General features: G+C 45.1%; 1 protein-coding gene across 2 annotated transcripts in view; it reads left to right on the forward strand.

The window, feature by feature from the left end:
- The window catches only part of CIP2A (cellular inhibitor of PP2A), a 2,713,480-nt gene that overhangs the window by 1,563,236 nt on the left and 1,125,001 nt on the right, over window positions 1-25,243 (forward strand). For both annotated transcript variants that reach the window (XM_044071100.1, XM_044071101.1), the window contains one exon: window positions 4,301-4,400. In XM_044071100.1, coding sequence (XP_043927035.1) covers window positions 4,301-4,400 — 100 coding nt within the window. The remainder of the gene's footprint in view (window positions 1-4,300; window positions 4,401-25,243) is intronic.

A 25,243-nucleotide genomic window follows, 5' to 3' on the forward strand; every position in this document is an offset into this window, starting at 1 on the left:
TCTGCATCCTGTCCTGATTTTTTATGAATATCTTGAAGTAGTAGAGATGCTAATGTTTGTAGGTAAAGTCAAATTCAGACTAGAATAGGGACATTACTAAGCTTGTGACTAAGATGATGGTTTGATCATGGAGCTCTGTTTTCCAGATTTTTCAAGTTTTATTAGTGAAGCTGTAGTGAGGAGGTAAGTGGGACCTTTCCTAGAAAAATGAGTTGAAGTCTTCTGGACTCTGTCTACATGCTTAAATTGGAGACTGTGTCAAAATATTAGGAGGGATTTTTTTTCCTCCTTGCTCTGAAGACCGACCATTAAGCTCCTTTCTCTGTACTGTACCATACAAACCCATATGTCCCCCAGTGGTCAACATCACTGTGGCTTATTCATTTCTTCTAAAGGTGAGAGATGAGCAGAGCAGAGCCATGACCCATCTTTGCCCAGACTGTAGTTGTAAGGTCTTTACCACACTGCACATGTTGTTAATACCCCCACCTTAATTTCTACATGCAGTAGGCATCAGGAAAGGAGTGTCAGTCGCTTCCTTCAGTGACATAACCCTTGAAGAGTGCCCTGACCCCCAGCCCCCTTGAAGCCAGCTCTCACGTGGATCTCTAGTCTCCACTGAGATTCTGTAGTATTAATGAGGGCCCAGACATACATCCTGCACGTCCCATGAAGGGAGGTGGGCTAACAAAGCTGTTTCACACCTCCCTTCACCACACCAGATCTGACAGGTGTCCATGCTGATATTCAACCTTAGATCACCTGGGTTATAGCCTGGGCCCTGTCCTTCATGAACAGGGCTGGCCAAAATCTGAACAGAGATTTTATGCACATTATTTTCCTGTTTGGCACTGCAGGTAATCTCATCTAACGTGAATGATATGAAAGGCATGTTGCGTGGATAATGCCAAGAAATAAGAAAACGAAAATTTAGTTTTTAGCGAAGGAGGACACAACTGTAAAACTTGTACTTGAATGCCATGAGGCTCAGTTAAACTGCTTAATACAAAAAATAAGCAGTAAACTATCGGAACTGTATAAAGCTGTAAAGATAATTTGTTAAAACATACAATTGCACAAAAATGGTCCAGGTTTCCTCTGCATTTTTGACTCCATAATTTGAACTGCACGGCTATTTAGTGCAAGAATTAGCAAAGTGGAAATATAAGTCTCTGAAGAAGGTGATAGTAATTATACAGGAAAAATAATAGATTAATAAGGCATGTGATATATATTTATATATATAACTACTTATTGTTTTTTTGTGTGGGATACTTCATAGTTCATTGATGAACAGTGAAATATAAGAATACAAGGTGACATTTTAAAATTAGTGTGGTATACAAAGCTTCAGGGTTATTTGTGAAACAGTGTGCAGTAATTTCTTCTCTAATAAAGCATCTGTACAAAATAATAATTAGTGTTTTCAGTACTTAAATATTATAGCTACACATCCTTATGGCCACTATTTAGCCTCTAGAGTTATTAAAAAAAATAGATCTGATGTTCTCTTTTCCATCCGTTCCTCAACAGTTGGGTGCTTGGATCTGACTTCCGACACTTTAGATCCAAAGCTGTGGCTCTTCCCCTTACCCACAATCCCTTTCCTCCTCCCTGAAATTAGCTCATATCTCATTTGCCATTTGTTCAGTGTATCTGTAGTGTCCGCTTCTCAGGCTCAACATAAGTAAGTGCAAATCTTTTAAGAAGATTTTTAAACACATTTCAGGGTTTTATATTTCTAGCCTTTAGCTAGCATTTATCTTTCTCCCTTAACCAACTTTTTACCTGTTAAAGCTGACTTTTTAAAGTTAGAGGTTGAATTTTGTCAGCCTGTTTCCTTTGGTGCCTTTTTTTCTGTTTTTAACTAGTGGTTGTAGTGTTTTTTCTTATAGTGTAGGTTATTAGCTGTTTGGATTACTTAGTTCTTATAGCATTTTTTCTCATAGTGCAGGTTAGCAGTGTGATATATGTTGTACATTTTATTCATAGGATTTTTGTAGTGTTTACTGTTTACTAGGACTTAACACAGGATAACAGACAAACTTTCCAGCTTCAAAAAAATGTGGCTCGTGGCTGCAAGATCCTGAATTCAGATTTGCCCACTACATGTGCTCAGGCTGTACTGCTTTTGGCCTTCTGGCCATTACAGAGTGCAGGAACAAGCTTATTCTGAAGAGACTTCTCCCTGCCCTTCAGGAGATTTTTCCCTTCCTCATCCTTCCACTTCTGGGGTTTCCTCCTCTGTCAAAAGTCTACTGAACGACATAAGCGGAGGAAGTGTGCTAAACTTAAGGAGAAATTTAAAGACTACAGAAAGCAAACTCCAGATCATTTCTCCCCTCCTGCTTCTTCAGTTCTAGTGCCTAATCTCTTGAAAACTTCAGATCTGATTCCTTCCTCATATCCTATAGTTGTAAAATCCAATACCCAGTGCTACTGGAGCCTAGATTCTGTCCGGAGCCCTATTCCCCAAGACTGCATACTTCTCTCTTACAATAAAGGACCTTTCACTGGTGTTCCAGGCCCCCGTCCACTACCTCATCTACTCCCTCAGTACTGTCTACCGAAGCTGACGTGGATAGGATGATGAGGAAGTTTCTTGAGACCCAGATTCAAATGGGGGTTCTCCTGGTTCCAACCACTGTCAGACCAACAAGCTTAGTTTCTTCTCCTCATTCCATTGTTGATTCTTCGTCTATCCACCCCTTGGGGGTTCAGCCCTATGGATCTGAGTTTTACCCAAGATATGTCCATGTCTGATTTGAAGACCTGGTCATCTTTGACTCTGATAGGTTTTTCTGATTCTACCCTGCTGTGAGTTGTTTGGATCTGGAAGAATCTCAAGCTAAAGTGCTGGTTCCAGATCCAGGGGATAGGATTGACTCTGAAATTTTCAGAGCCCGTCCTTCCTTTTGGAAACATTGCACTAGACAGCTCAGCGCTGGTATCTCCTTTGGAGCCTGAACAGGCTGGATATCAGGATCAGTCTGGAGCGGAAGTTTCTGCTCCATCCAGAGTGGTCTCGTGTCCCCCCTTGGCATTGGCGGTCAAAGCTGTTGAGATAGTGTTCTCCCATTCTAGTGAGCCAACTTCTCTTCCACGCCGCTTAGATCTATCCAACTGTCATAGGATGTCCTTAGGTCCTGATCCTGCTCATCCTGTCCTGTGTGGACAGTTGACCCTGTTGAGCCTTGAGACAGTCTGTCTTCAGCACTCCCATTCCTCTTCCATGTCTTCACCAGAGCTTCCCACTATAGAAGTTCCTCTGAAGCATATGTGTGAGAGGAGGCACATCAACCCCCCTCAAGAGTTGTTACCTGAAGACAGTGACTCTGATGAAAGGAATGGATCCCCCAATCTCCTTCTGAGGATGTTTAGTTTGGAGAGAGACTCAAACTATTGACAGAACGATGGGTGGTTCTTGGAAGCCCTCTCCCAGGAGGAGTCATTCTTGACACCTTCAGGGCTATGGTTGACCGTGCTGTGATCTCTTTGCCTCCCTTACAACACAAAGTTCGTCATGTACTCTGCACTGATACCCCCAGCACGTTGAGTCAACAAGGAATTCTCTGACCCACACTCAGGCTGTTGTAATACAATTCCCCTTACTCTGCTATCCCAAAATGCTTGCAGAAAGCCTTGGTAAGGAATTGTGTCCGCCAACTGTTGAGGAAGGATGGAAGCAGACATCACAGATATATCATTATGGTAACTATATAACATTTTGTAAATTTTTATATAGCTTGTCAATATCTGTAAATATAACTTCTGTTTGTGTGAGCATGAATACCGTGTGGCATGGTGTGGTTTAGTTGTTTTACAAAAGTAAAGCTACTAACATGTAATAAGCATACTCTCAAATTCTGGTGTTTATAAGTAAATGGCAAGGATATTTGAGATGGAGATTGTGTAGCTCAGAAAATTTATTGGCAATGCCAATGGTACTCAGGATTGAGTGCTGCTCTGTGCTTAACACTAGTCCAAGGTTATGGTTAAAACAGCAGCAGTAATTGCTGGGTTAAGTTTGTTTTTCTGACTAGACCTTTAGCTGCTACTGCAGTAGTCCACCTCCAGTACAAGTTAAAACGTGGAATTCACATATCTTTTTAGCACCTGATTTTTGTTAATTCTAGCATATATGTTACAAAATTGAATTTGCTTAGAGAATCCTATGACATTAGAGATGTATTTAAATGTACTGCAGTTCTCTGTAAGAACATATGAGATCATTGCATTTTACTTGTATTGTCTTAGTTTATTATCCTTGTTCTTGCCTAACTGGCCTATGTTCTTCAAGCAAAATAGGTGCTGATGTCATTTTGAAGATGCTGGACCTGATGAGCAGACTGAAGCAACTGGTGTCAAACATGGAAGTGTGTTTCTACAAACTTCTTCAGGCATGTGTTTTTCTCTATAATCATCAGAATTATACATAAGAAATGTATTCACTGAATCATTGTGTCTCATAGATACACATCTAAATTGAAATAATTATTCAATTAACATCTCCCACTGTCCTTTGGGGATCTTTGGGTTTCTCCTTTCTTTCATTTCTATTCTTTAGGGGTCCATGCTTGGAGGGACATGCACTTTTTACTGATGCAGGCTTTGTCATCGTGAGTTGCCAGTGCAAGAACATGTCAAGTCTCTGAGCCCTTTACATCTTTACTGTTGCTAGTCCTTGCACATATCAAATTTGGGAGAGGCACACCGCTGACTCCCATCTTAGGAGGGATATTGCACAGTGTAGGTGCCACCCATTTTCTGGTTGATCATCTGAAGCACCCCTTTCACGTTCCTGGGAAAGTGGCCCCTTTAGTCACCTGGCCAAAGCTTGGTTGCCATGTCTTGGTGGTACAAAGCATAGTTAATGTGGGGAGAAGAGGGACGCTGCCTCGGGTGCAAGGTGTTAGCGGGCATGATTGGGAGATGCCATTTGATCAGTTATGCAGTACTTGCATTCATTTCTGTACTGATATTTTTGAATGCTGATACAGAAATGTACTTCAGTATTTTGTTTGTGGCAAGGAGTTTGCTAGCAGAGAAAGTTTTTTGTGCTCTAGAAGTTAGAGCTGAAAGGGGAAGGGGGCAAAGAATGGACCTCGCATGGAGCACTAGGTTAAGGGAATGGACCTCTCTTTGAGAAGTTGAGGGGTGCCAGATCAGGGAACAGCACTTTTTTCAGGTATGTGTGATCATCTTTTCTCCTGAACTGACCCCTACGTCCATCAAGGCATGTAGGCCAAGGTCCGCTGAGTTGTCTATGTCAGTGTTCATGTCCTGGATGTCACGCAGCTGTCTTTAGGTTTGGAAGGATCTATCCTTGCTGACACGGGGCTGTACTTTTCTTCTTCTAATTCTTGTTATTCTTTGATTTGTAGTGTTATTGGCTAGTTTTCCCCCTCTGATCTTTCCCCTCCTGGTTGAGTCTTAACCTTGTTTAAATTCTTTTTTCCTCTTCGGCCTAGTTTTTTTGTGGTGTGCAAGTAGATGTTCTTTGTGTTTCACTGTTGCAGTCATTACATTTGGGTTATCTGCCTGCAGGTAGCCCTCAGCCGGCCTGAATATCAAAGTCTTGGGTCCTACTTTGGATGCTGTCTCTTCTTCCATGACGTCAAGTCATTAGGCGTATAAAGCATGCAGCCAACGCCATTACATCAGTCTTTCTTGCCGCGCAGTGCCCGAAGCAGAAGCAGTTCGCAAGTACCGGTTGGCTGACTCCTGAAATTTTCATTTTCGAGTTTCAGAACCAAAGTCTTCAAAAAAAAAAAAAAGCTAAGTACCCCGTTGGGGATCCTTTTTCTTGCTCTAAACCGATGTCAGTAAAAGTTAACAATTGTATTACCCGTGGAAAGCAAATACATCATAAAGATTTTCATTCGTACTGCATTCCTTGCTTAGGCCCAGACCGCGACGTCCCTCGTTGTCGGTTTTGTGCCTTATTCAGTCCTCGAACTATTTGTTGTCAGTTCATTTTTGCATCAAACTATTTCGGTACTTGGTTTAATTATCCAGAAATGGCTACGGTAAGCCATCCTACTACCGACATTCCGAAAAAACGTAAAGATAAAGACAGAGACAGACCGCATAGGTCCAAAGCTGCCAGTGACGCTTCCGTTAAGTTAGTTGCCAGTTCGCCGGTACTCAGTGAGGCGCTTTCGCAGCCCCTGATACCAGCTACTTCAGAGACCCAATCGGAATCTGGTATGCTGTGAGATGCTTCTTCGACTGTGAAACTTGCGGATGTCTCTACCTTGGATGGGTCCAGAGCCACTGTGCAGGCACCGGCTTCTGAGGGTGTATTCACGTCTACTGACTTGCATTTCAAACCAATGCCATCTTCTTCTTCAAGGTCTAAAACTCGACCCACGCCTAGAAAACCAACGTCCAAACCACATGGTCAAGCCCATATGCCTAAAAAACAAATGATAAGAATGGCTGAAGACCTTGTTACTTTAATTAGGGGAAGCCAGCCTTCACCCTCAAAGAGACCTAGAACTGATTTTCCTTCTGATTCTTCTGATTAGGATTCTGAAATTTCGGTTTCTTCTGATTACCAGGATTTGCCCTTATCTACCTATGAGGATTCTGATGCAGAGGACTCCATACCCTCTGCTTCCCCTCCAGTAGATTTTTCTTTTGATGAAACCTTGCACACTCTTAGGGAGCATTTCCGCTGGGAAAGCTAGGATTACTCCGACTCCAAAAATAGGCTTAAGGAATTCTTACTCCTCCCTCACCACAGGCCTTTAGCTATCCCTCCTGTCCTGGACATTGTAGATGATACCTTCTTGGAACCTAGCCTGGCCCCAGACACTTACTTCCGGCTCCCAGGAAACCTGATGGGTATTACAGAGTACCTGACTCTCTTAAGTTCCTCTTCAAGAATCTTACTGCGGACCAAGAGACCATTTCACAGACCTAAAGGCATTAAGGCTACTACTGCCAAAAACCCTACCCCTCTCTGATAGAGATTCCAGGGCCCTGGGCAGATGGGGTAAGAAAGTATACACTTCTGCTACTTTGGCCATTAGGGCCTTAAACTGCCAGTTTCATATGTTAAAGTATCAGCAGCACATTATTGGACTACTTAAACAGAAAATTATGTTGATTCCTGACTGTGCTGAAAGTAAAGAATTACAGGATTTAATGCATTCTGCTGAACAAGTTGGTAAACATACTTTGCAATGTGGTTTTGACTCTTTAGAAGCATTTTGCAGGTCTGCTGTCACTGGGTCTGTTCTTAGAAGGTATGCTTGGCTTATGGAGCAAAATTTGCCAGGTCATGTTAAAGCTAAATTACTGGATGCTTCCTTAAACCAAGACCGCCTGTTTGACAACAAAGCAGAAGTAGTACTTAAAAAGATGGAGGAAAAAGCTAAATCTATGCAAACTGTTAAAGATTTCCTGCAAGTACAGCCTCCCAGATTTAGTAGGCATTGGCCTTCTAAGAATTGGTCCTTTTCTGCCTCTTCCAGGCCTTCTCAGTCCATACCCAGGAACAGCAAGACCACCTAGGCTACAGTCTCAAGGTACTTACAGGCCTAAGCAGTGGGGGGCTCCCACTTCCAAAGCTGGAAGTAGTAAGACACCCTCCTATGGAAAACTGTCACAATGACTTAACCTTAAACCTTCCAAGCCCTGCTCGACTGCCTGCTCCCTTGGGGGGGAAAGATCACCCTGCATGCAAAAAACTGGGAACTCATTACCCAGGACAAATGGGTTTTAAATATAGCTTCCCAAGGATACAGATTCCACTTCCACACCTTAATCAGTGGGCAGAGGCTCAACAACAGGTTCTCTCTCTCCTAAATATCAGGGCTATTCATCCTGTCCCAGCAGAAGAAAGGGGACAAGGTTTTTACTCAAGACTTTTCCTGGTACCCAGAAAAGACAGCTCCTGGTGTCCTATCCTGGACGTCTCTATTCTAAACACCTTTTTGGTAATCCCAAAATCCAAAATGCTACCTCTTCATTAGCTGCTTCCCATGCTAGGCAAAGATGCCTGGTTGGCAACCTTGGACTTAAAGGAAGCTTATCTGCACATTCCAATAAGGGAATCTTGCAGGAAATACCTACGCTTCAGAGCAGGCTTACATGCACTATCAGATGTTCATCGTGTTTCACTGTTGCAGTCATCACTGTAGGGTTCTCCCTGCCGGCAGGCAGCCCTCGGTCGGCCATAATCCCAAAGTCTGGGTCTGGCGTCGGCTGTCCAGTCATGCTCCCTGATGTCAGTGCGCCAGGAGTACAAAGCTGCCAGCTGACGCCATGTTCTCCAGTCTTTCTTGCTGTGCGGTGAAAGCAGTTCGCAAGTGCCGGTCGGCTGACTCCTGATATTTTCTCGTGCTTCAGTCCGAAGACCTACTTCTTCTTCTCAAAGCTAAATACCCCATTGGGGAAACTTTTTTCTTGCTCCAGTCCGATGTCAGAAAAAGTTAATAATTGCATTTCTTGTGGGAAGCAAATACCTCATAAGGATTTCCATTCTCACTGTATTCCTTGTTTAGGCCCTGACCACAACGTAGCTAGTTGTCGGCTTTGCGCTAGATTTAACAAACGTACGATTAAGCTTTTGCAGCCCCTGTCATCGGCCATTTCAGAACCGATTGCCGAAACGGACTCCCATGAGGAGCCAACTAGGCTTTTGAGCACTTCAGCTGCAGGACCTTCGGACAATGCTCCCTCGGATGGGTCCGGAGCCGCTGTGCAGGTACCGGCTTCCGAGGGGGTTTTCAGGCCTACACAGCTTCTGATAAAGACAAAGGCAAAGACTCCTTCTAAATCTAAGACACCGGCCCAGGCCTCTTCTGATCTGGGACCCAAACCTCAGAAACAGCTATTTAAAATGGCGGAGGACTTACTAACCATGATAAGGGGTTCACATCCCCCTCCAGACAAAAGGCCAAGGCAAGAATTGGATTATGACTCTTCTGATCAGGCATCTATTTCTTCGGTGTCTTCCTCTGACCAGGATTATTCTTTCCCTCCTTATGAGGATTCTGATGCTGAGGAATCCATTCCTTCAGCTTCCCCCCGGAGGATTTCTCATTTGGGGAAACTTTACATGAAACGAGGGAACATTTTCACTGGGAAGGACAGGAGTACTCGGAATCTAAGAGAAGACTTAGGGATTTCCTTCTTCTTCCCCAACATAGACCCCTGGCTATTCCTCCTATTTTAGATATTGTGGATGATTTCTTTTCTGAGGTTAATTTAACTCCGGACTGCTTTCCTCCAGCCGCTGCTAAGCCCGATAGGTATTACAGGGTCCCTGATTCCCACCAGTTCCTTTACAAAAATCCTACTGCTGATGCAGAAACCATTTCTCAGGGTCCTAAGGGGGGGTTAAGGCCACTTCTGCTAAAAAACGTATTCCGACAGATAAGGATTCTAGAGCTTTGGAGAGATGGGCAAAAAAGTGTACACTTCTGCTACTTTATCTATTAGGGCTTTAAATTGTCAATTTCATATGCTAAAATATCAGCAATTTCTACTGTCTGTTATGAAACAAAAGCTAGCTACCATTTCTGCATGTGCAGATAATAAGGAATTACACAATTTGATACATGCCACTAAACAAGTGGGGAAGCATGGTTTACACTGTGGTTTTGATGCCTTGGAGGCTTCTTGCAGGGCGGCTGCCTCTGGCACAGTCATTAGAAGGCATGCTTGGTTAAAGGAACAAAACTTACCTGATCAAGTGAAAGCAAAGTTACTGGATGCTCCTGTTCAGCATAATGTTTTGTTTGGGTCTAAGGCTGAAGAGGTGATAAAGAAAATGGCGGATAAGGCACAATCCATGCAAACGGTTAAGGATTTCTTACAAGTTCAGCCCCCAAGATTTAGTAGAAATTGGCCAACTAAAAATTGTTCCTTTCCCAACTCAGACAGGTCTCAGAGGGGTAGATATAGACGCTCCAGAGGGAGGGCCCAAGCACAGACCTCTTACAGACCAAGGCAGTGGACTGCTTCCACCCCCAGGGGTGGAGAGGACAGACCTCAATCTTATAGAAAACAGGCTCAATGACTCCCCCTGCAGGGCTACAGGAACTTCTCTCCTGGAAGCCCCTCTCGGAGGAAAACTCTCTCTTTCTCAGCACAGTTGGACTTAGATAACCCAAGACAAGTGGGTTCTGGATGTAGTTTCAAGAGGTTACAAATTCCACTTTCATACCTTACCAAGACCAAACGGATGGCCAGACCTACTAAAACACCAATGGTCAGAGGCCTTAAACCAGGTGGGATCCCTCATGGCTATGAGGGCCATAGAACTGGATCCACAATCAGAGACGGGGCAAGGCTTTTACTCAAGACTCTTTCTAGTTCCCAGAAAGCAAAATTCATGGAGACCCATCCTGGATCTGTCAGTCTTAAACACTTTCCTGGAGATACCAAAGTTCAAGATGCTTACTCTGCAGCAGCTCCTGCCAATGTTGAACAAAAATGCATGGATGGTAACATTGGATTTAAAGGAGGCTTACTTACACATCCCTATCAGACAGGAGTGCAGAAAATACCTCAGGTTCAAGGCCGGCTCAAAACATTACCAATTCTCTGCACTGCCCTTTGGCTTGTCTACTGCGCCCATGGTCTTCACCAAGTGCCTGGCACCAGTAGTAGCTTATTGCAGACTCAAGGGAATCCAAATTTACCCTTATCTGGACGACTGCCTTATTCAAGCAGACAGCAAGGATGTCTTACTCCAGTATCTAGAATTTGTTCAAAATCTTCTCAAGTGCCTGGGATTCACTGTGAACATAAAAAAGTCAAATTTGACACCCACACAACAGATAACGTTTCTGGGTGCTCTCTTAAACACAACAACCCAGATGGCATTCCTGACATCCGAAAAACAACTACAGCTGGCTTCAACTTTCAAAACCTTGGCGTCACTAACTCAGCTGACTGCAAGGAAATTCCTGCAGGCATTGGGTTACATGGCCTCCTGTATTCTTCTCATACCATATGCAAGACTACATCTGAGAAAAATACAGTGGTACCTAAAAAGTGTATGGTCCCAGAATTGCCACAGTCTAGACGCACAGATTTCCGTCCTGCCTTGTCTACAAACGGAATTCCTTTGGTGGACCAAGGCATGTCTTCACAACAAAGGGAAAGCCTTCAGACTGCCTTTAGCCAGCCAAGTGTTAACCATGGACGCCTCGGATTACGCATGGGGAGCCCACTTGCAGGGAAAAGGTCTGCAAGGTTTTTGGACAGAGGATCAGAAGCACCTACATATCAATTTAAAAGAGATGTTAGCTGTTCAGAATGCCCTCTTGGCTTTCAGGGATCTTCTACAACCAGGACAACTCCTGATACGGACAGACAACACCACAGTTATGTGGTACATAAGCAAGGGGGGTTCACACTCCTACCCCCTTTGCAGACTAGCCATGACTCTATGGAACACAGCTCTAGCTTGCAAAGTGGATCTACAAGCTCAGTTCCTGCCAGGGAAACAAAATATTCTGGCAGACAGCCTGAGCAGGAACCTGTCAGACCCACATGAATGAATGCTAGACACCCAAATATTCAAGATGATTACAGAAGCCTGGGGCTGCCCAGACATAGATCAATTTGCATCCCCCCTCAACCACCACTTACAGATTTTTTTGCACAAGGACATTTCACAAGCTAGCATGGAAAGTGGATGCACTATCATTCAGTTGGAGAAACCTCTCCGGGGTTTGCCTTTCCGCCACTACCTCTTCTTCCACGGGTGTTATTAAAGATCAAGCAGGACAAGCCCAAGATGATGATTTTACTGGCCCCAAATTGGCCTCAACAATTTTGGTACCCTACACTGATGAATCTATCCCAGGAGCCACCTTGGGTTTTACCTCAGATTCCAAATCTTTTGTCCCATCACCAGGGCCAGGTTCTGCACTCTCATGTCAAAACACTCAGCCTGGCGAATTCAGGGTCTGTGATTAATCCTTTCCTTCCCAAACAGGTCATGGATGTTATTTTAGAAGCCAGATGGCCTAGCACTAGAAAATCTTATGCAGGTAAATGGAAGAGATTTTGCATCTGGGTGCATGCTCAGGATTTGGATCCCCTCATTCCTAATATCCCTCTGATTTTATTTTACCTGACAGACATGCTGCATAAGGGTTTATCCTTCTCTTCCATAAAAATACATGCCTCGGCTATCTCTGCACATTACAATACAGATCCTCCAATCTTTTCCCATCCACTTCTGAAACAATTTCTCAGAGGAGCAAAGAATTTAAGGCCCCCTAGGACACCACCCATTCCTGCCTGGGACCTCAACTATGTTCTGGAAAAACTCACTCTGCCTCCTTTTGAGCCTGCTGCCACATCTGATATCAAGTACTTATTGTGGAAGACAGCTATCCTGCTGGCTTTGACTTCAGCCAGGAGAGTCTCGGAGTTGCAAGCAATCATGGCTATGGAACCTTATATTATTTTTCACCAAGATAGGGTGTCTTTAGGGACTAATCCTACTTTCATGCCTAAAGTGGTTTCCAAAGTGGCTTTAAATCAAACTATTCACCTGCCAACTTTTTTCACTAATCCTCAAAATAAGGGGGAAAGGATCTTGCATTCCTTGGATGTACACAGACAACTTCGTTTTTACCTGGACAGAACCAAGAACATCAGGAAAACAGAGCAACTTTTTATTTCTTATGCAGCAAATTCCCAAGGCAAAGCTATTTCAAAACAGACCATTTCTAAATGGATTGCTCATGGAATCAGATTTTGTTACTCTCACTATGGAAAGCAAATTCCAGGAAATATTAGGACTCACTCTACCAGAGCTGCTGCTACTTCAGCTGCCTTCCTCAGGGGAGTACCTACCAAAGACATTTTGGAAGCTGCAACTTGGAGTTCGGTGCATACTTTCTCTAAGCACTATAATCTACCTCTTTACTCTAGGTCTAGGGCAGGCTTTGCTTCTGTAGTCTTGCAGGGCCTTCTAGCCGCCCCTTCTACTCTGACCACCATCCTTTATCTCAGCTTTGGGATTCAACCCTACAGTGATGACTGCAACAGTGAAACACGATGAACATAGTACAGTTGTGTACACTTACCATAAATGTAGATGTTCGAGTGTCTTCACTGTTGCCGTCTGGGTTACCCTCCCTCCTGTCCCGTCTTATTCTTTCATTAGTGTGGTTTCCTACTTCACCCTTCTTCTGAGGTGTATTTGCTTCAGGGTATGGGGTTTGATGTATGTTGCTTTTTTGTTTTACTATTAGCCTTCTTTTTTGGGCACCTGACATCTGGGGCAAGAAAAGCTGTAGAACATGGCGTCGGCTGGCAGCTTTGTACTCCTGGCACACTGACGTCAGGGAGCATGACTGAACAGCCGACGCCGGACCCAGACTTTGGGATTCTAGCCGACCTAGGGCTGCCTGCCAAACAGGGAGAACCCTACTGTGATGACTGCAACAGTGAAGACACTCTAACATCTACATTTATGGTAAGTGTACACAGCTGTACTTTCTCTGCACTTCCTTTTGGCTTATCTACTGCGCCCAGGGTATTCACAAAGTGCCTAGCTCCAGTCATTGTATTCTGCAGGCAAAGAAATATTCATATATACCCATACCTGGATGATTGTCTAATCCAGGCAGAAAGCCAGGATATGCTACTAAGTCATCTGGCATTTGTAAAGAAACTGCTAACCTCACTGGGGTACACCATAAATGAAAAGAAATCACATCTAGTACCCTGCCAACAAATTGTATTCCTGGGAGCAAGCTTGAACACAACTTCCCAGATGGCTTACCTCATGCCAGAGAAACAAGTTTTTTTGACAGCCTACTTCAAACTACTGGCCACAGAGACCCAGCTGTCTGCAAGGAAAATCCTGCAAGCCCTGGGGTTCATGGCCTCTTGCATCTTACTAATTCCATATGCAAGACTATATATGAGGAAACTAAAATGGTATGTAAAAAGCCTATGGTGTCAACATTCTCAGGACCTGGAATCAGATTCCTATCATTCCTTGTATAAAGACAGAGTTCCTTTGGTGGGCAGAGGCCTGCTACCACAACAAGGGACTGCCATTCCCTCTATCCTCTGTCGCCCAAACCGTAACAACAGACGCATCAGACTATGCATGGGGGGCTCACTTGGCAGGCCAGTGCATTCAGGGCAAATGGAACCAGAGTCAAATGCACCTGCATATCATTCAAAAAGAAATGTTAGCTGTACAGAATTCTCTGACAGCCTTCAAGGACCACATTCTTCCAGGACAATTATTGGTAAGACAGACAACACCACTGTTATGTGGTACATAAACAAGTAGGAGGGAACCCACTTGTACCCTCTCTGCAGACTAGCCATGCTCTGTGGAACACAGCCTTGAGCTACCAAGTGCACCTACAAGCTCAATTCCTGCCAGGCAAGCTAAATTCTCTGGCAGACGACCTAAGCAGAAATCTAATGGACCCACATGAGTGGAAACTGGAACCAAAAGATATTCAACATTTTGAGAAACAAATGGGGGAACCCAGAGATAGACCTGTTTGCTTCCCCTCAGAACTACGAGTTGGACAAATTCTCCACAAGGACTCCCCACAGACAAGCTTGGAAACTGGTTGCCCTGTCCTTCACCTGGGGAAAGCCTCTCAGTTTATGCATTTCCCCCTCTGCCTCTCCTCTCGAAGGTTTTGCTAAAGATCAAGCAGGACAAACCAAGGACAATACTGATTGCACCAGACTGGCCATGCCTTCAGGTCATTTCCATGTGAGCAGTATGCTTGGATTTGTACATAATACCATAGGGTGCATCATATTTGATGATAGATCATGTAAGGGAAGTGGTTGTACTTCTTTGGATCTTGAGATTTTTCCATTGGAAATTAACTGGCTCGATTAAATGGTTTCTTAACTGTGGTGGAAATATGATCAAATGAGAGAGAGAGAGGGAGAGAGAATGAGGAGTTGTCCACATAAATGACCAGATCTCTTATGACCATGACTGTAAGAAGAGGAGTGCCATTTATAATATGTGAGGTGGGAGCAGCTTTTTTGCCTGCATTGCTACTATGCTGTACTTTTTTGCATTTAGTTTGAGACTATGCTCGGCATATGAGGTATGTGTCTATTCCAGCTTCTGCTGGAGTCACATAGTATCTGTGGATGAGTAGCTAATATTGCCTAGCTTGCAGGCGTTGGCAAGCTTGGCAACCACTCTTCTAGGATACTAGTTTGGATGTTTGCAAAATAAATGTCAAACAGGAGAGGTTCCAGCACTATGACCCCCTTGATACCCCACTAGTTAAAATGTTATATTTGGAGAAGGTACCAGTATTGTCTTCCATTTTGGAGTCATAGATCCCTCATCTGTTTGCCTTTCCTGTCAAGGATCCAATTTTTCTAATGAATCAAGTAATTGTCATGCTTTTACCTATCCCTGGGTCTGTACTCTGGGAGTAGTTAGTCATGACTTTGTTTACATCATCTTCCATTGGCTGTTTTGAATCTTGTGATAATTTTGACTAGGCTGGCATGGGATTCACCTCTCTAGTCTGGATGAATTGTTTTAGGGGAGTTTCTTTTTAGCTGTCCTCCTCAGAACCTGGCATATAATTAGAGAAAATGAAGCAAGTCCTCACTATTGTGGAGGGCGATTATAAGCCCTCAAGCTCCCCTCCTCTTCTAAGCATAGTTCCCCTTCAAGAAGAAGGTGTCTCATGGACTGCAATGGACCCTTAAGAGTCGGTCATGCCTTCAATGACAGTACAGTCTAAACTGCTCAAGAGGTTAAGTGCCCTGGCCTTAGAACTACAACCTCGACAGTTATCTAAGACTGCTCTTGAACTGTCTATTCTCGGAGCTTGCATCTGTTTTGGTTTATTGTTATTAGTGGATTTTCAACATGATCGTGGGCACCCATATCTTAGAGCTCTTTGGACCTCCTCTGGAAAGGACTTTTCTTGGAGTTCAAGATGTATTTGCAGAGATTTTATGACATATCCAGATTTCTGAGAGGAGCTGTGAATGTTAGCCCTCCTTCAGAATTAGGTTCAGGGTTCTGCACTTGATTTTTCTTGTTTCCAAACTGGATGCTGCCATTAGGTTTCCAGATGGTATCTTTGGACATAATAAATGCCTTTTCTACCTACCGCTGTTTGGAGTTTACACGGAAGGCATCTTCACCACTTTTAGAAACAAGTGCATTTTTTTCCTGTTTGGACTACCGGTTCCTTGTGGCTGTAGCTAGAGACTCCCTTTTGGCATCCCTGGATTGGATACTCTATGACACTGACCATAACTTGAAGTTGGGCATTCTGCAGTGTTGGGTGTTTCTACCCATGGAAAGGGATTGGGAATTCATGTGCTTAGCAGCTGTGATGAAGACACATTGGAGGGTCCAGGCCTAGCACCTTGCTTGTCTTGCTTTACTCCACACTCAGTGCAACTATCTAGCCCTTTGTTCCTATCTCTTCCTTACAGCTAATTGGCAGTTAGGCTGCTGTAGCTCTTTCTCCTTTACCAGCTTACTGTCTAAGTGGAAGATAGGCTAGACTATTTTCCATTTTACCTGTTCTCTTCTTTCAGCCTAAATGGCAGTTAGGCTGCTCCTTCCTTTTTCTTCTAGATTCTCTCTGCAACCCACTCTACTTTCCATCATGCAGGTTTCCTCTGCAACATAAGGATAACTTTAAAAGCTGTCTGGTTAATCTCCATTCTCTCCTTCCAGCTTTATTGCCAATTAGCCTTCTTCCGCATACTATAATATGTTATCACTTACTAAATTTTTCTTTCTTTACATACCTATAGCTCTCTCATACATTGTGCACTTAACTACCTTTGGAATTACACTCCAGACTGTATTAATGTATGCCCTTCTACATCACTGTTGCAATATTCTTCACAGTAAGGATTTCCTGCCAAGCATAGCCCAGTATCCGGCTAGTATACCAAAGCCTTTAGATCTTGTATGCACCATATGTCATATGTATACTCCCCCGTACAGGACGTAGGGCTTAGAAGTGACATATAGATGCACTTCCTCAGTACTTCTTTGCCACCATTCTGAACACCATCATCACTCGTTCTGAATGCCCTTTTGCTGTGCTGAATACCTAGCCATCAGATAAGTGCCCAATGAGTTTTTTATTTTCTTTTTTTCTTTGGTCTTGTTCTTTTTTAGTTACCTAGTGCTCATGTCATCCATTTAGGGAAAATGTCAGTGTGGGAGGCAGATTCCTCATAAAGATTGTCACAAACTGTGTCTTTTTTTGTCTGGGTGTTTCCCACGACCATACGTCCTGTAACATATGTAAAAAATTTGTTTCTAAGACTAATAAGTTTGATGTAATGCGATCCTATCTCGCCTACATTCCTAACTGATGGGCTCGGAGCCGAGAATCGGCTCCGACTCAGCCGATACACTAGCACGAAGCCTGTCATTGGCTGGGCCAACCCCCTTATCCCAGGATGCACCACGCCCAAACCCCCAGATCTCGTTTGCTGCTCCTAGAGTAACGACGTGGTCTCGACTTGGCTGTGGCTAAGTACCCTTCTATTTTGGCATTTTGGTCGCTTTTCGTAGATTCGTAGGTTGGTACTAGGCTATCAGCCCTAGGGCCTATACAAGCCTAGACATAACAATCCCCTGGCTATTTCTTCCCACATTATTTACTTTCCTGGACCCCTGTCTAGCAGGGCGACTGACGTGATCCCTGGGGTGAATTTCCTTTCTCCCATCCAATCGTCAAGGTTCCTCTTGAAGAGGTCCAAAGAAGCACTCTGCTTGACATATATGGGCAATCTATTCCAGAGTCTGGGGAGTCTCTGGGTCAGGAACCTGTCCCTCCAGCATGTTTTGTTTATTGTGATGACAAGGTTTAGATCCCTGGAGCGTGTAGCTCTGAGGGATTGGGATTTCTTTAAGTGTAGCATGTCCAACAGCTCTGGGTTTGACATGGCCTTGTATGTTAAGCAGAGATCGCCTCTGAGTAGACGATATGCGACAGAGTATAGCTGGAGTTTTTTAAGGCGGTCAGCATAGGGCATCTGCTTTAGGCCTGTGATTCTTTTAGTGAGGTATTTCTGAGGCCTTTCCAGTTGTTGCAGATGTCTTGAGAGGTACATACCAAATGGGCGTTGTATTCTATAATGGGTCTAATGAGGGATGAGTACAGTGGGACAATGACCTCCTTTTTTCTGGATGAAAAGCCCTTAGTGATGAGGTGTGCCACATAGAAGGATTTCCTGACTGTTGTGGCGATGTGGTTATCGAAGGTTAGACCACTGTCCACCTGTGTCCGTAAGTCTCTTATCACACTTTCTGTGTTTAGTGTACTGCCACCTATATGGTAATTCATGGATACATGTTTTTTCCCAAAGGGGATAACAATACATTTCTTGGCATTGAGCTTGAGCCCATGGCTCTGGCACCAAGCATCTGTTTCTGTAAGGCCCTTTTGTAGAGTATCCACATCATTTGGGGATTCAATAATGGCTCCCAGTTTGCAGTCATCTGCAAACTTTGTTAGCCAGAGTCCCTTAGTGTTGACCTGTACTTCAGAGAAGCAGATGCCAAACAAGAGCGGCCCCAAGACTGAACCCTGAGGTACTCCACTTGTCACTTGTCTGGAGCTGGATTTGGAGTCTGCTACTTTTACAGTGTGGGTTCTATCAGTAAGCCATTTAGCAACCCATTGGGTGACATTGGGATTAATACCCAACTTAGTAAGTTTATCTATGATTCCAGAGTGGGGGATGGTGTCAAAGGCCTTGGCAAGGTCTAGATAGGCTGTATGGACCACCTTACCCTTGTCCATGGCTCTGGAGACTGATTCAAAGAAGTCAATCAGGTTCAGGAGACAAGATCGGCCCTTCACAAACCCAAACTGGGTGGGGTCCAGTGTTTGAAGGTTGCCAATGTCTTTGTTTATAAGTTCCATGATAATACGCTCCATGGCCTTGCAGATAAGGCTTGTCAGACTGATGGGACGGTAGTTTCCGGGATCCAAGGTGGATCCCCCCTTGTGGATTGGGATAACTGTAGCTCTGCCACTCAGTGGGCACGAAACCTGAGTTGAGGCTATGATTAAACATGACACTTAGGTGAGGTGCCAGTTCATATTGTAGTTCATGTAGTACACAGCCCGGGATGTCATCTGGTCCCATGGATGCTGTATTCTTGGCTTTAGAGAGTGTGGTTTGTACCTGTGTGGCCGTTATTACTGGAATTTGGCAATCTTCCGGTATTGAGATGTGCCATTTAGGGCGTGTGAGTGAGGTGAAGTTGGCACTGAATCGATCTGCCAGGATATTGGCAATATCCTTTGAATCAGTATATTTATTGCCATTCTGTTTTAGCTCAGAGCAGATCTGAGCATTGCCATTTAGATTCTTGACATAGTTATAGAATGCTTTGTGGTTGTCTTTGGAATCTTTGGCAATTTTATTTTCATAACTAGCTTTGGAGGATTTTATGAGGCATCTCAGTTTCTTACTGAGGCTAGTAAGGGAGTTTTTTGCATCCTGGGATTTTCCTCTCTTCTGCAAAAGTTTCTTCCTTTTGTTGTAAAGTTTGTTTATGGCAGGGGACCACCAGATTGGCTTCCTTTTTTTGGATGAGAGCATTTTGGTTCTATTTGGGATGGCACGATTCATGCATGAGTGGATGTGCTCATACAGTGCCTTAGTGTAGGATTCAGCAGTTGAACTTTCAGTTCCCATCTGCATGGGTGTCATGAAGTTTGTCACTTCTGACTTGAGTAGCATGAAGTTGGCTTTGGAGAAGTTTTTCAAGGTGGTTTCTTTACTGGGGGGTGGGGGTGGGATGTGGATGTTAAGGGTGATTAGCTTATGGTCAGACCTGACTAACGAGGGGGTGACCATAGGTATGGAGCATTGATTTGCCATGTTGGTAATGACCAGGTCTAGGATATTGGAGCCCCTGGTGGGACTATGGATTAGTTGATCCAGGGCATTGGAATTTATGAATTCCAAGAACCGTTGCGCAAAGGTGTTGGGACATGAGTAGTTTTCCCAGTTAATGGCAGGGTAGTTAAAATCACCCAGTATTAGGGTGTTTGGTTCTATCTTAATATTTTCCAGTATGTTTAAAAAGGTGTAGTGAGAATCTTGGGGTATGGTGGGGATCTGTAGCAAGCTACAATTTGGATTGCAGTCTTACCTAGTGTTAGTTGCACTTGGAGAATTTCAGACACATTGTGTTGGCCAACTAGCCTGGTGGTGTGAATATCCTTGGTGAATATTGACACTCCTCCACCTTTAGTGTTTCGTCCTGGTTTGGTGGCGAACAGTGTGGTAAGAGTTGTAGCCTGGTATTGCAGGGGTGCTCTCTGGAGCCTTGAACCAGGTCTCAGTTACTGCACAGATATCAATGTTTTCCATTTTTAGGAGTGCCTCGAGAGAGTGCATTTTGAGGTTTAGACTTCTAGCATTACCTTCAGATTTTGCATGCTTGTACCTGTTACGGTGGTGGTTTTGTCCTTTGAAGTTTGCCTAAAAAAGGCACTATAGGGGTGGCAAGAGCCTTAGCCAGTAACCTGAATCCCAGGGGCGACAGGTGCAGACCATCTCTGGCAAAGCATCGTGGTCTGTCAATCATGTCATCCCATGCGGACAGATACTGGATCCCCTTTGAATGACACCATAAGCTTAGCCAATTGTTGAAGTCAATCATTTTATCCTTATATTGTGGTATCATTCTGGGCGAAGGCAGGATGCTACTCAGGGCTAGGGTCATACCTGCCTGGGCCACATGATCCGAGAGCTCTTCCTTGTCTCTTTTCATGTAGTCCAGGGAGGTACGTCTCAAGTCATTCACTCCAACATGGACAATGACAGAGTCATATTTGTACTTGTTGTGGAGTGACTTGAGTGCATGCGTTATGTGGTGGATCCTGGCACCCGACAGGCAGCTGACTGTAATTTTCTCCTTATTCAACCTGGTGAGAGGGACATCAGTGTGCCGGACTATAGAGTCACCTATGACTAAAGTGTTAGATACATTGTCTTGCCTTAGGGGCTGTTGCTGGGTGGCACACTGGTGTTGTGAACTATGTGACACATTGGTTGTGATTGGTGTTTGTTTGCGTTTCAGCTTCAGAGGTCTTTGTTGCTTGGGCAGGTTACAGTTAAGGGCCTCTGTATATGTGGATTTAGTGTTGCTATATGTGGGTGTTGGTGGTGCGGGTTTAGAAGGGCTATGTGTTGCTTGAGATGTAGTGTGGATGTTAACCTTCTCCTCTTGACTGTTTAGCACAATCTTGGGTGGAGAGAGCTTTGCTTCCATTTTGGCTATGTAAGTGCATCTCTCACAGGTTGTAGTGTTGGGTGGTAGGAGGAGAGGGTTGTCTGTGTACATGAGGCAATTGCTGCATTGCCCCAGTATGCCCAGATTCAATAGGTGAACAGGAGAAATCACCGGAAGCTGACCCTTGGACATGCCTGGTTTGGAGCTTTTTTTTTTTTCTTTGTAAAGTACAGGAGCTGTTTCCTCAGCAAGGTACTTTGCAATTATAGGCTGTTTAGTGCCTACTATTAATTTCTCCTTATTAACAAGGAGAGTTCAGTGAAATACTGTAGGATGGCCAATAAATTAAAATAATTGAAGGGGTGGGATTTCAAAAATGATGATTTTGTGATTATTCACATAAGCCAGTGAAAGTAGAGAGAAATGAGATATATGGTCAGATTAACATAAGAGGCGGGCAACTAGAAAGACAGTGGTATTCTGCCTGACTCAGAACAGAGAGAGCTGTGGTCTCTTTTGAAGTTTTAATATGCTGTTAAAACAGAATGAAAGCAAAACACAAGGTAAAGAAAACAAACTACAGTATTCAAAATATAGAAAGGCAATACAGTAATACAAAAAATATAAGCAAACTAACCTTTCCTTCACAGCAAAGTGTAGCAGAGTCTGGATGAGCCTTTCTGGCAGTTAGCTTTAGAATTTATATTCAAACAGCTATTTTAATAGCTATCTTGTTGTTAGTTCAATTGTGATTGACTGTGTTTGTCTTTTTGAATTGTTGTGGTAATCCCTTCTGTTTGGCGGGCTAGTCCCATTTGAGTTAGAGGGCTTTTGCCCTATCTCTTGTAGAGCGTTTAAGTTAGAGCTTCCCCTCCACCTTCCCTCCTTGTGTGTTTTGAGTGTGTTACAGTAAGTATGTCTGGCAAAGAAAAGGAACATAAGCCATCGGGCTTTAAAAAATTTTCAAAATGCAATTACAACACCGGTCATGGTCTCGGGGGACAGGCCTCTCCTCAGATTCTGGTGGGCCCGCCTTCGAGGCTATGAGGAGCACGTTGGCCAAGTCTCTAGTGACTTCACCTGAATCTGCGACTCCTTCCCTAGACACAGCGGCTAGAGCTTCTGGTGCCCCCCTGTTTTCGGACAGCGCAGCTCCTAGGCCTGAGGATTCCTCCTTGTGTGGTCCCCTGTTTTCCGAGGAGCCTTCAGAGTTCGTGCCTGAAGAGCCCCCCAGGAAAAAAATTGTGCAAGAGGAAGCACATGGACTCCCCAGATGAGTCTGTCACCTCAGACACCGACCTCGATGATGCGGAGGGGTCCCCTAAGTCGTCCTCTGATGATGTCTCGTTCTCCGATATCCTGGAGATCTTGAGACAGAGGGGCGACTGGCCATCCAAAGCCCCTTCCAAGGAGGAGTCGGTCTTCCTCAAGGCCTTCGGAGCCCAACCCTCCGCCTCCTGGGTGTCTCCACCCTTCGATGAGTTACCGGACCTTATTTGTCGAAGGGTGTGGGAACACCCTTATTCTGTGGAGCCAGTTCCTTCTCTCCCCAAGTTTTTATCCACATCCCCTGGCAAGGAGTTTCTAACCAAGAGAGTTCCGGTTGATGCTATGGTGGTGGCGTCTGCCACCCAGCAAGATGTGGCAGAGGCATCTACTTCTATCCATCCTCCTAACAAGGAGTCCAGGAGCATGGATAGATATGGGAAGCGTATCCTGACGTCAGCGACCTTTACCCTGCGGTCGCTGAATTATTTGTCACTTTACGAGGCTCCAAAGTGATCTCATAAAGGAGTTGGGAGATACCCTGTCGGGTAACGTGCCTGAGGCGTTGACGCAGTCTGTCAACGCCCAGCTGTCTACCCTTTCGTCCATTGTTAACTCGTCCATGAGGCTCATATCGTATGCAGCCAAAGGGGCGGGTAGGGCAGCGAGTTCGGGCGTAGTCCTTAGGAGGCAAGCCTGGATGCGCTTGTGTCACTTTGCGGAGGCGTTCAAGTCTTCCTTCACCGACGCTCCATTCGATGGGTCCTCTCTCTTTGGACCCAAGGTGAAAGACACACTCACTAGATGTGAGCAGGAGGGTAAGACTTTGTCTGCCGTTGGGGCCTGTTTTTTGCTTCCCTCGAGACCTTATCCCAAGGATCAGAGGGGAGGAAAGATGTGGTTCAGAAAATCCCAAAAGTCTTTCCCTGCCCATCAGAGTGACCCCCCTTCCAGAGGCAGGGGGGGGGGTTCTGGAAGACGTTGCCCCAGAGGTGGCGGAGGCCCCCGCAACTCAGGAGACCGCGAATCCTTTCGTGGTTCCTCCTTCCTGCGTCCCTGAGGGACTGCCTGACTGTGCATCTCCGGAGCCAGTCAGGGTCGATTCTCGACGCATCCAAGGGCCTGGGGTTCCATCACTCAGGATCAGTGGGTGCTTCGTATCATCGCCGGAGGTTACACCATTCCTTTTTTCCGTCCCCCTCCACCGTCAAGGAAAATCCTGGACGTGCCACCCAGTCAACGGGATCAAGCAGCCATAAAGGTCACAAAGCTGCTCGGAAAGGGAGTCATCCAGCCAGTCCCCGCAGACCAGACCAGATTAGGAACTTACTCAGTTATTTTTGGTGCCGAAAAGAACAGGGGACTTGAGACCCATTCTGGACCTCAGCCACCTAAACCGCTTCGTAAAGAAGTCCAAGTTCCAGATGGTCACGTTGCAATCCATTTTCCCATTGCTGGAAAAAGGAGTATGGATGTGCTCCATCGATCTCAAGGACGCCTATTTTCACATCAAGATAAACAGGGCGTCCAGGATACATTTACGCTTCCGCCTAGGAGCCAGTCACTTCCAGTTCCGAGCCTTGCCCTTTGGTCTCACCACAGCCCCCAGGGTGTTTACCAAATGTCTGGCAGTGGTGACGGCTCACCTGAGACGTCTGGGATTCCAGGTGTTTCCGTATCTAGACGACTGGCTCCTCACCGCCCCCACCAGGCATCTTCTTATTCAAGCCGTGAGTGCTACCATCGAGTTGGGACATCTATTAGGAATTGCATTTAACTGGGAAAAGTCTGTATTGCTGCCATCACAGCAAGTTGTCTTTATAGGCGCAGAGCTAGACTCTGTCGAGATGCGAGCATTTCTTCCAACAGGGAGGATAAAGATACTACAGGACCAAGTCCTAGCCTTACTACCCCGAAGGAAAGCCCCAGCCAGGATGGTCCTTCAGCTTTTGGGGTTGATGGCGGCCGCCATTCTTCTGGTCCCTCTGGCAAGATTGCACATGCGAATTCTCCAATGGCTCCTGTTGACCCAGTGGTCGTACCAAGATTTGCCCTTGTCCTACCCAATTCTCATCACGGAAACCTGCCGGCGAGATCTTCGTTGGTGGCTCCTCTCCTCCAACCTGAACCAGGGGTGACTCTTCTGCCCCCCCTCCCCCATTGCCACAGTGACCATGGACACCTCCCAGATAGGGTGTGGGGGGGGCATTATCTGGACAGGACGGTTCAAGGCACGTGGCAGGATCACGAAACCCACTTACATATCAGTGCTCTAGAAATGAGGGCAGTGCTTCTAGCGTTGCAGGCACTTCACAGCTCTCTTCCCAAGGGTACCATCGCAATCTTCTCAGACAATATGGCGGTAATATGGTACCTGAACAAGCAGGGAGGAACCAGGTCTTATCCTCTTTGCAGAGAAGCCATGAGAGTTTGGAACTGGGCGATCGCTTCCCAGAAATTTCTAGTGGCAACGCACATTCCGGGGAAGTCCATTGTGATAGCAGACAGGCTGAGCAGAGTTATTCTGATGCCTCACGAGTGGTCCCTGAACGACCGAGTAGCGGCTCGGATCTTCTCCAAGTGGGAGTTTTCCTGTTGTGACCTTTTCGCCAGCCCCTGGAACGCGAAGTGCAGCAATTTCTTCTCCCTGATTCCCCCCCAGGGGGAGTCACCCAGGGTCGCTCTAGTCCACAATTGGCCCTCCGGTCTGCTCTACACCTTCCCTCCGGTCCCACTACTGCCAAAGGTGAT

The sequence above is a fragment of the Protopterus annectens genome, chromosome 5.part0 (genome assembly GCF_019279795.1).
Source record: "Protopterus annectens isolate FY-2018-M chromosome 5.part0, PAN1.0, whole genome shotgun sequence".
In the NCBI taxonomy this organism is placed as follows: domain Eukaryota; kingdom Metazoa; phylum Chordata; order Ceratodontiformes; family Protopteridae; genus Protopterus; species Protopterus annectens.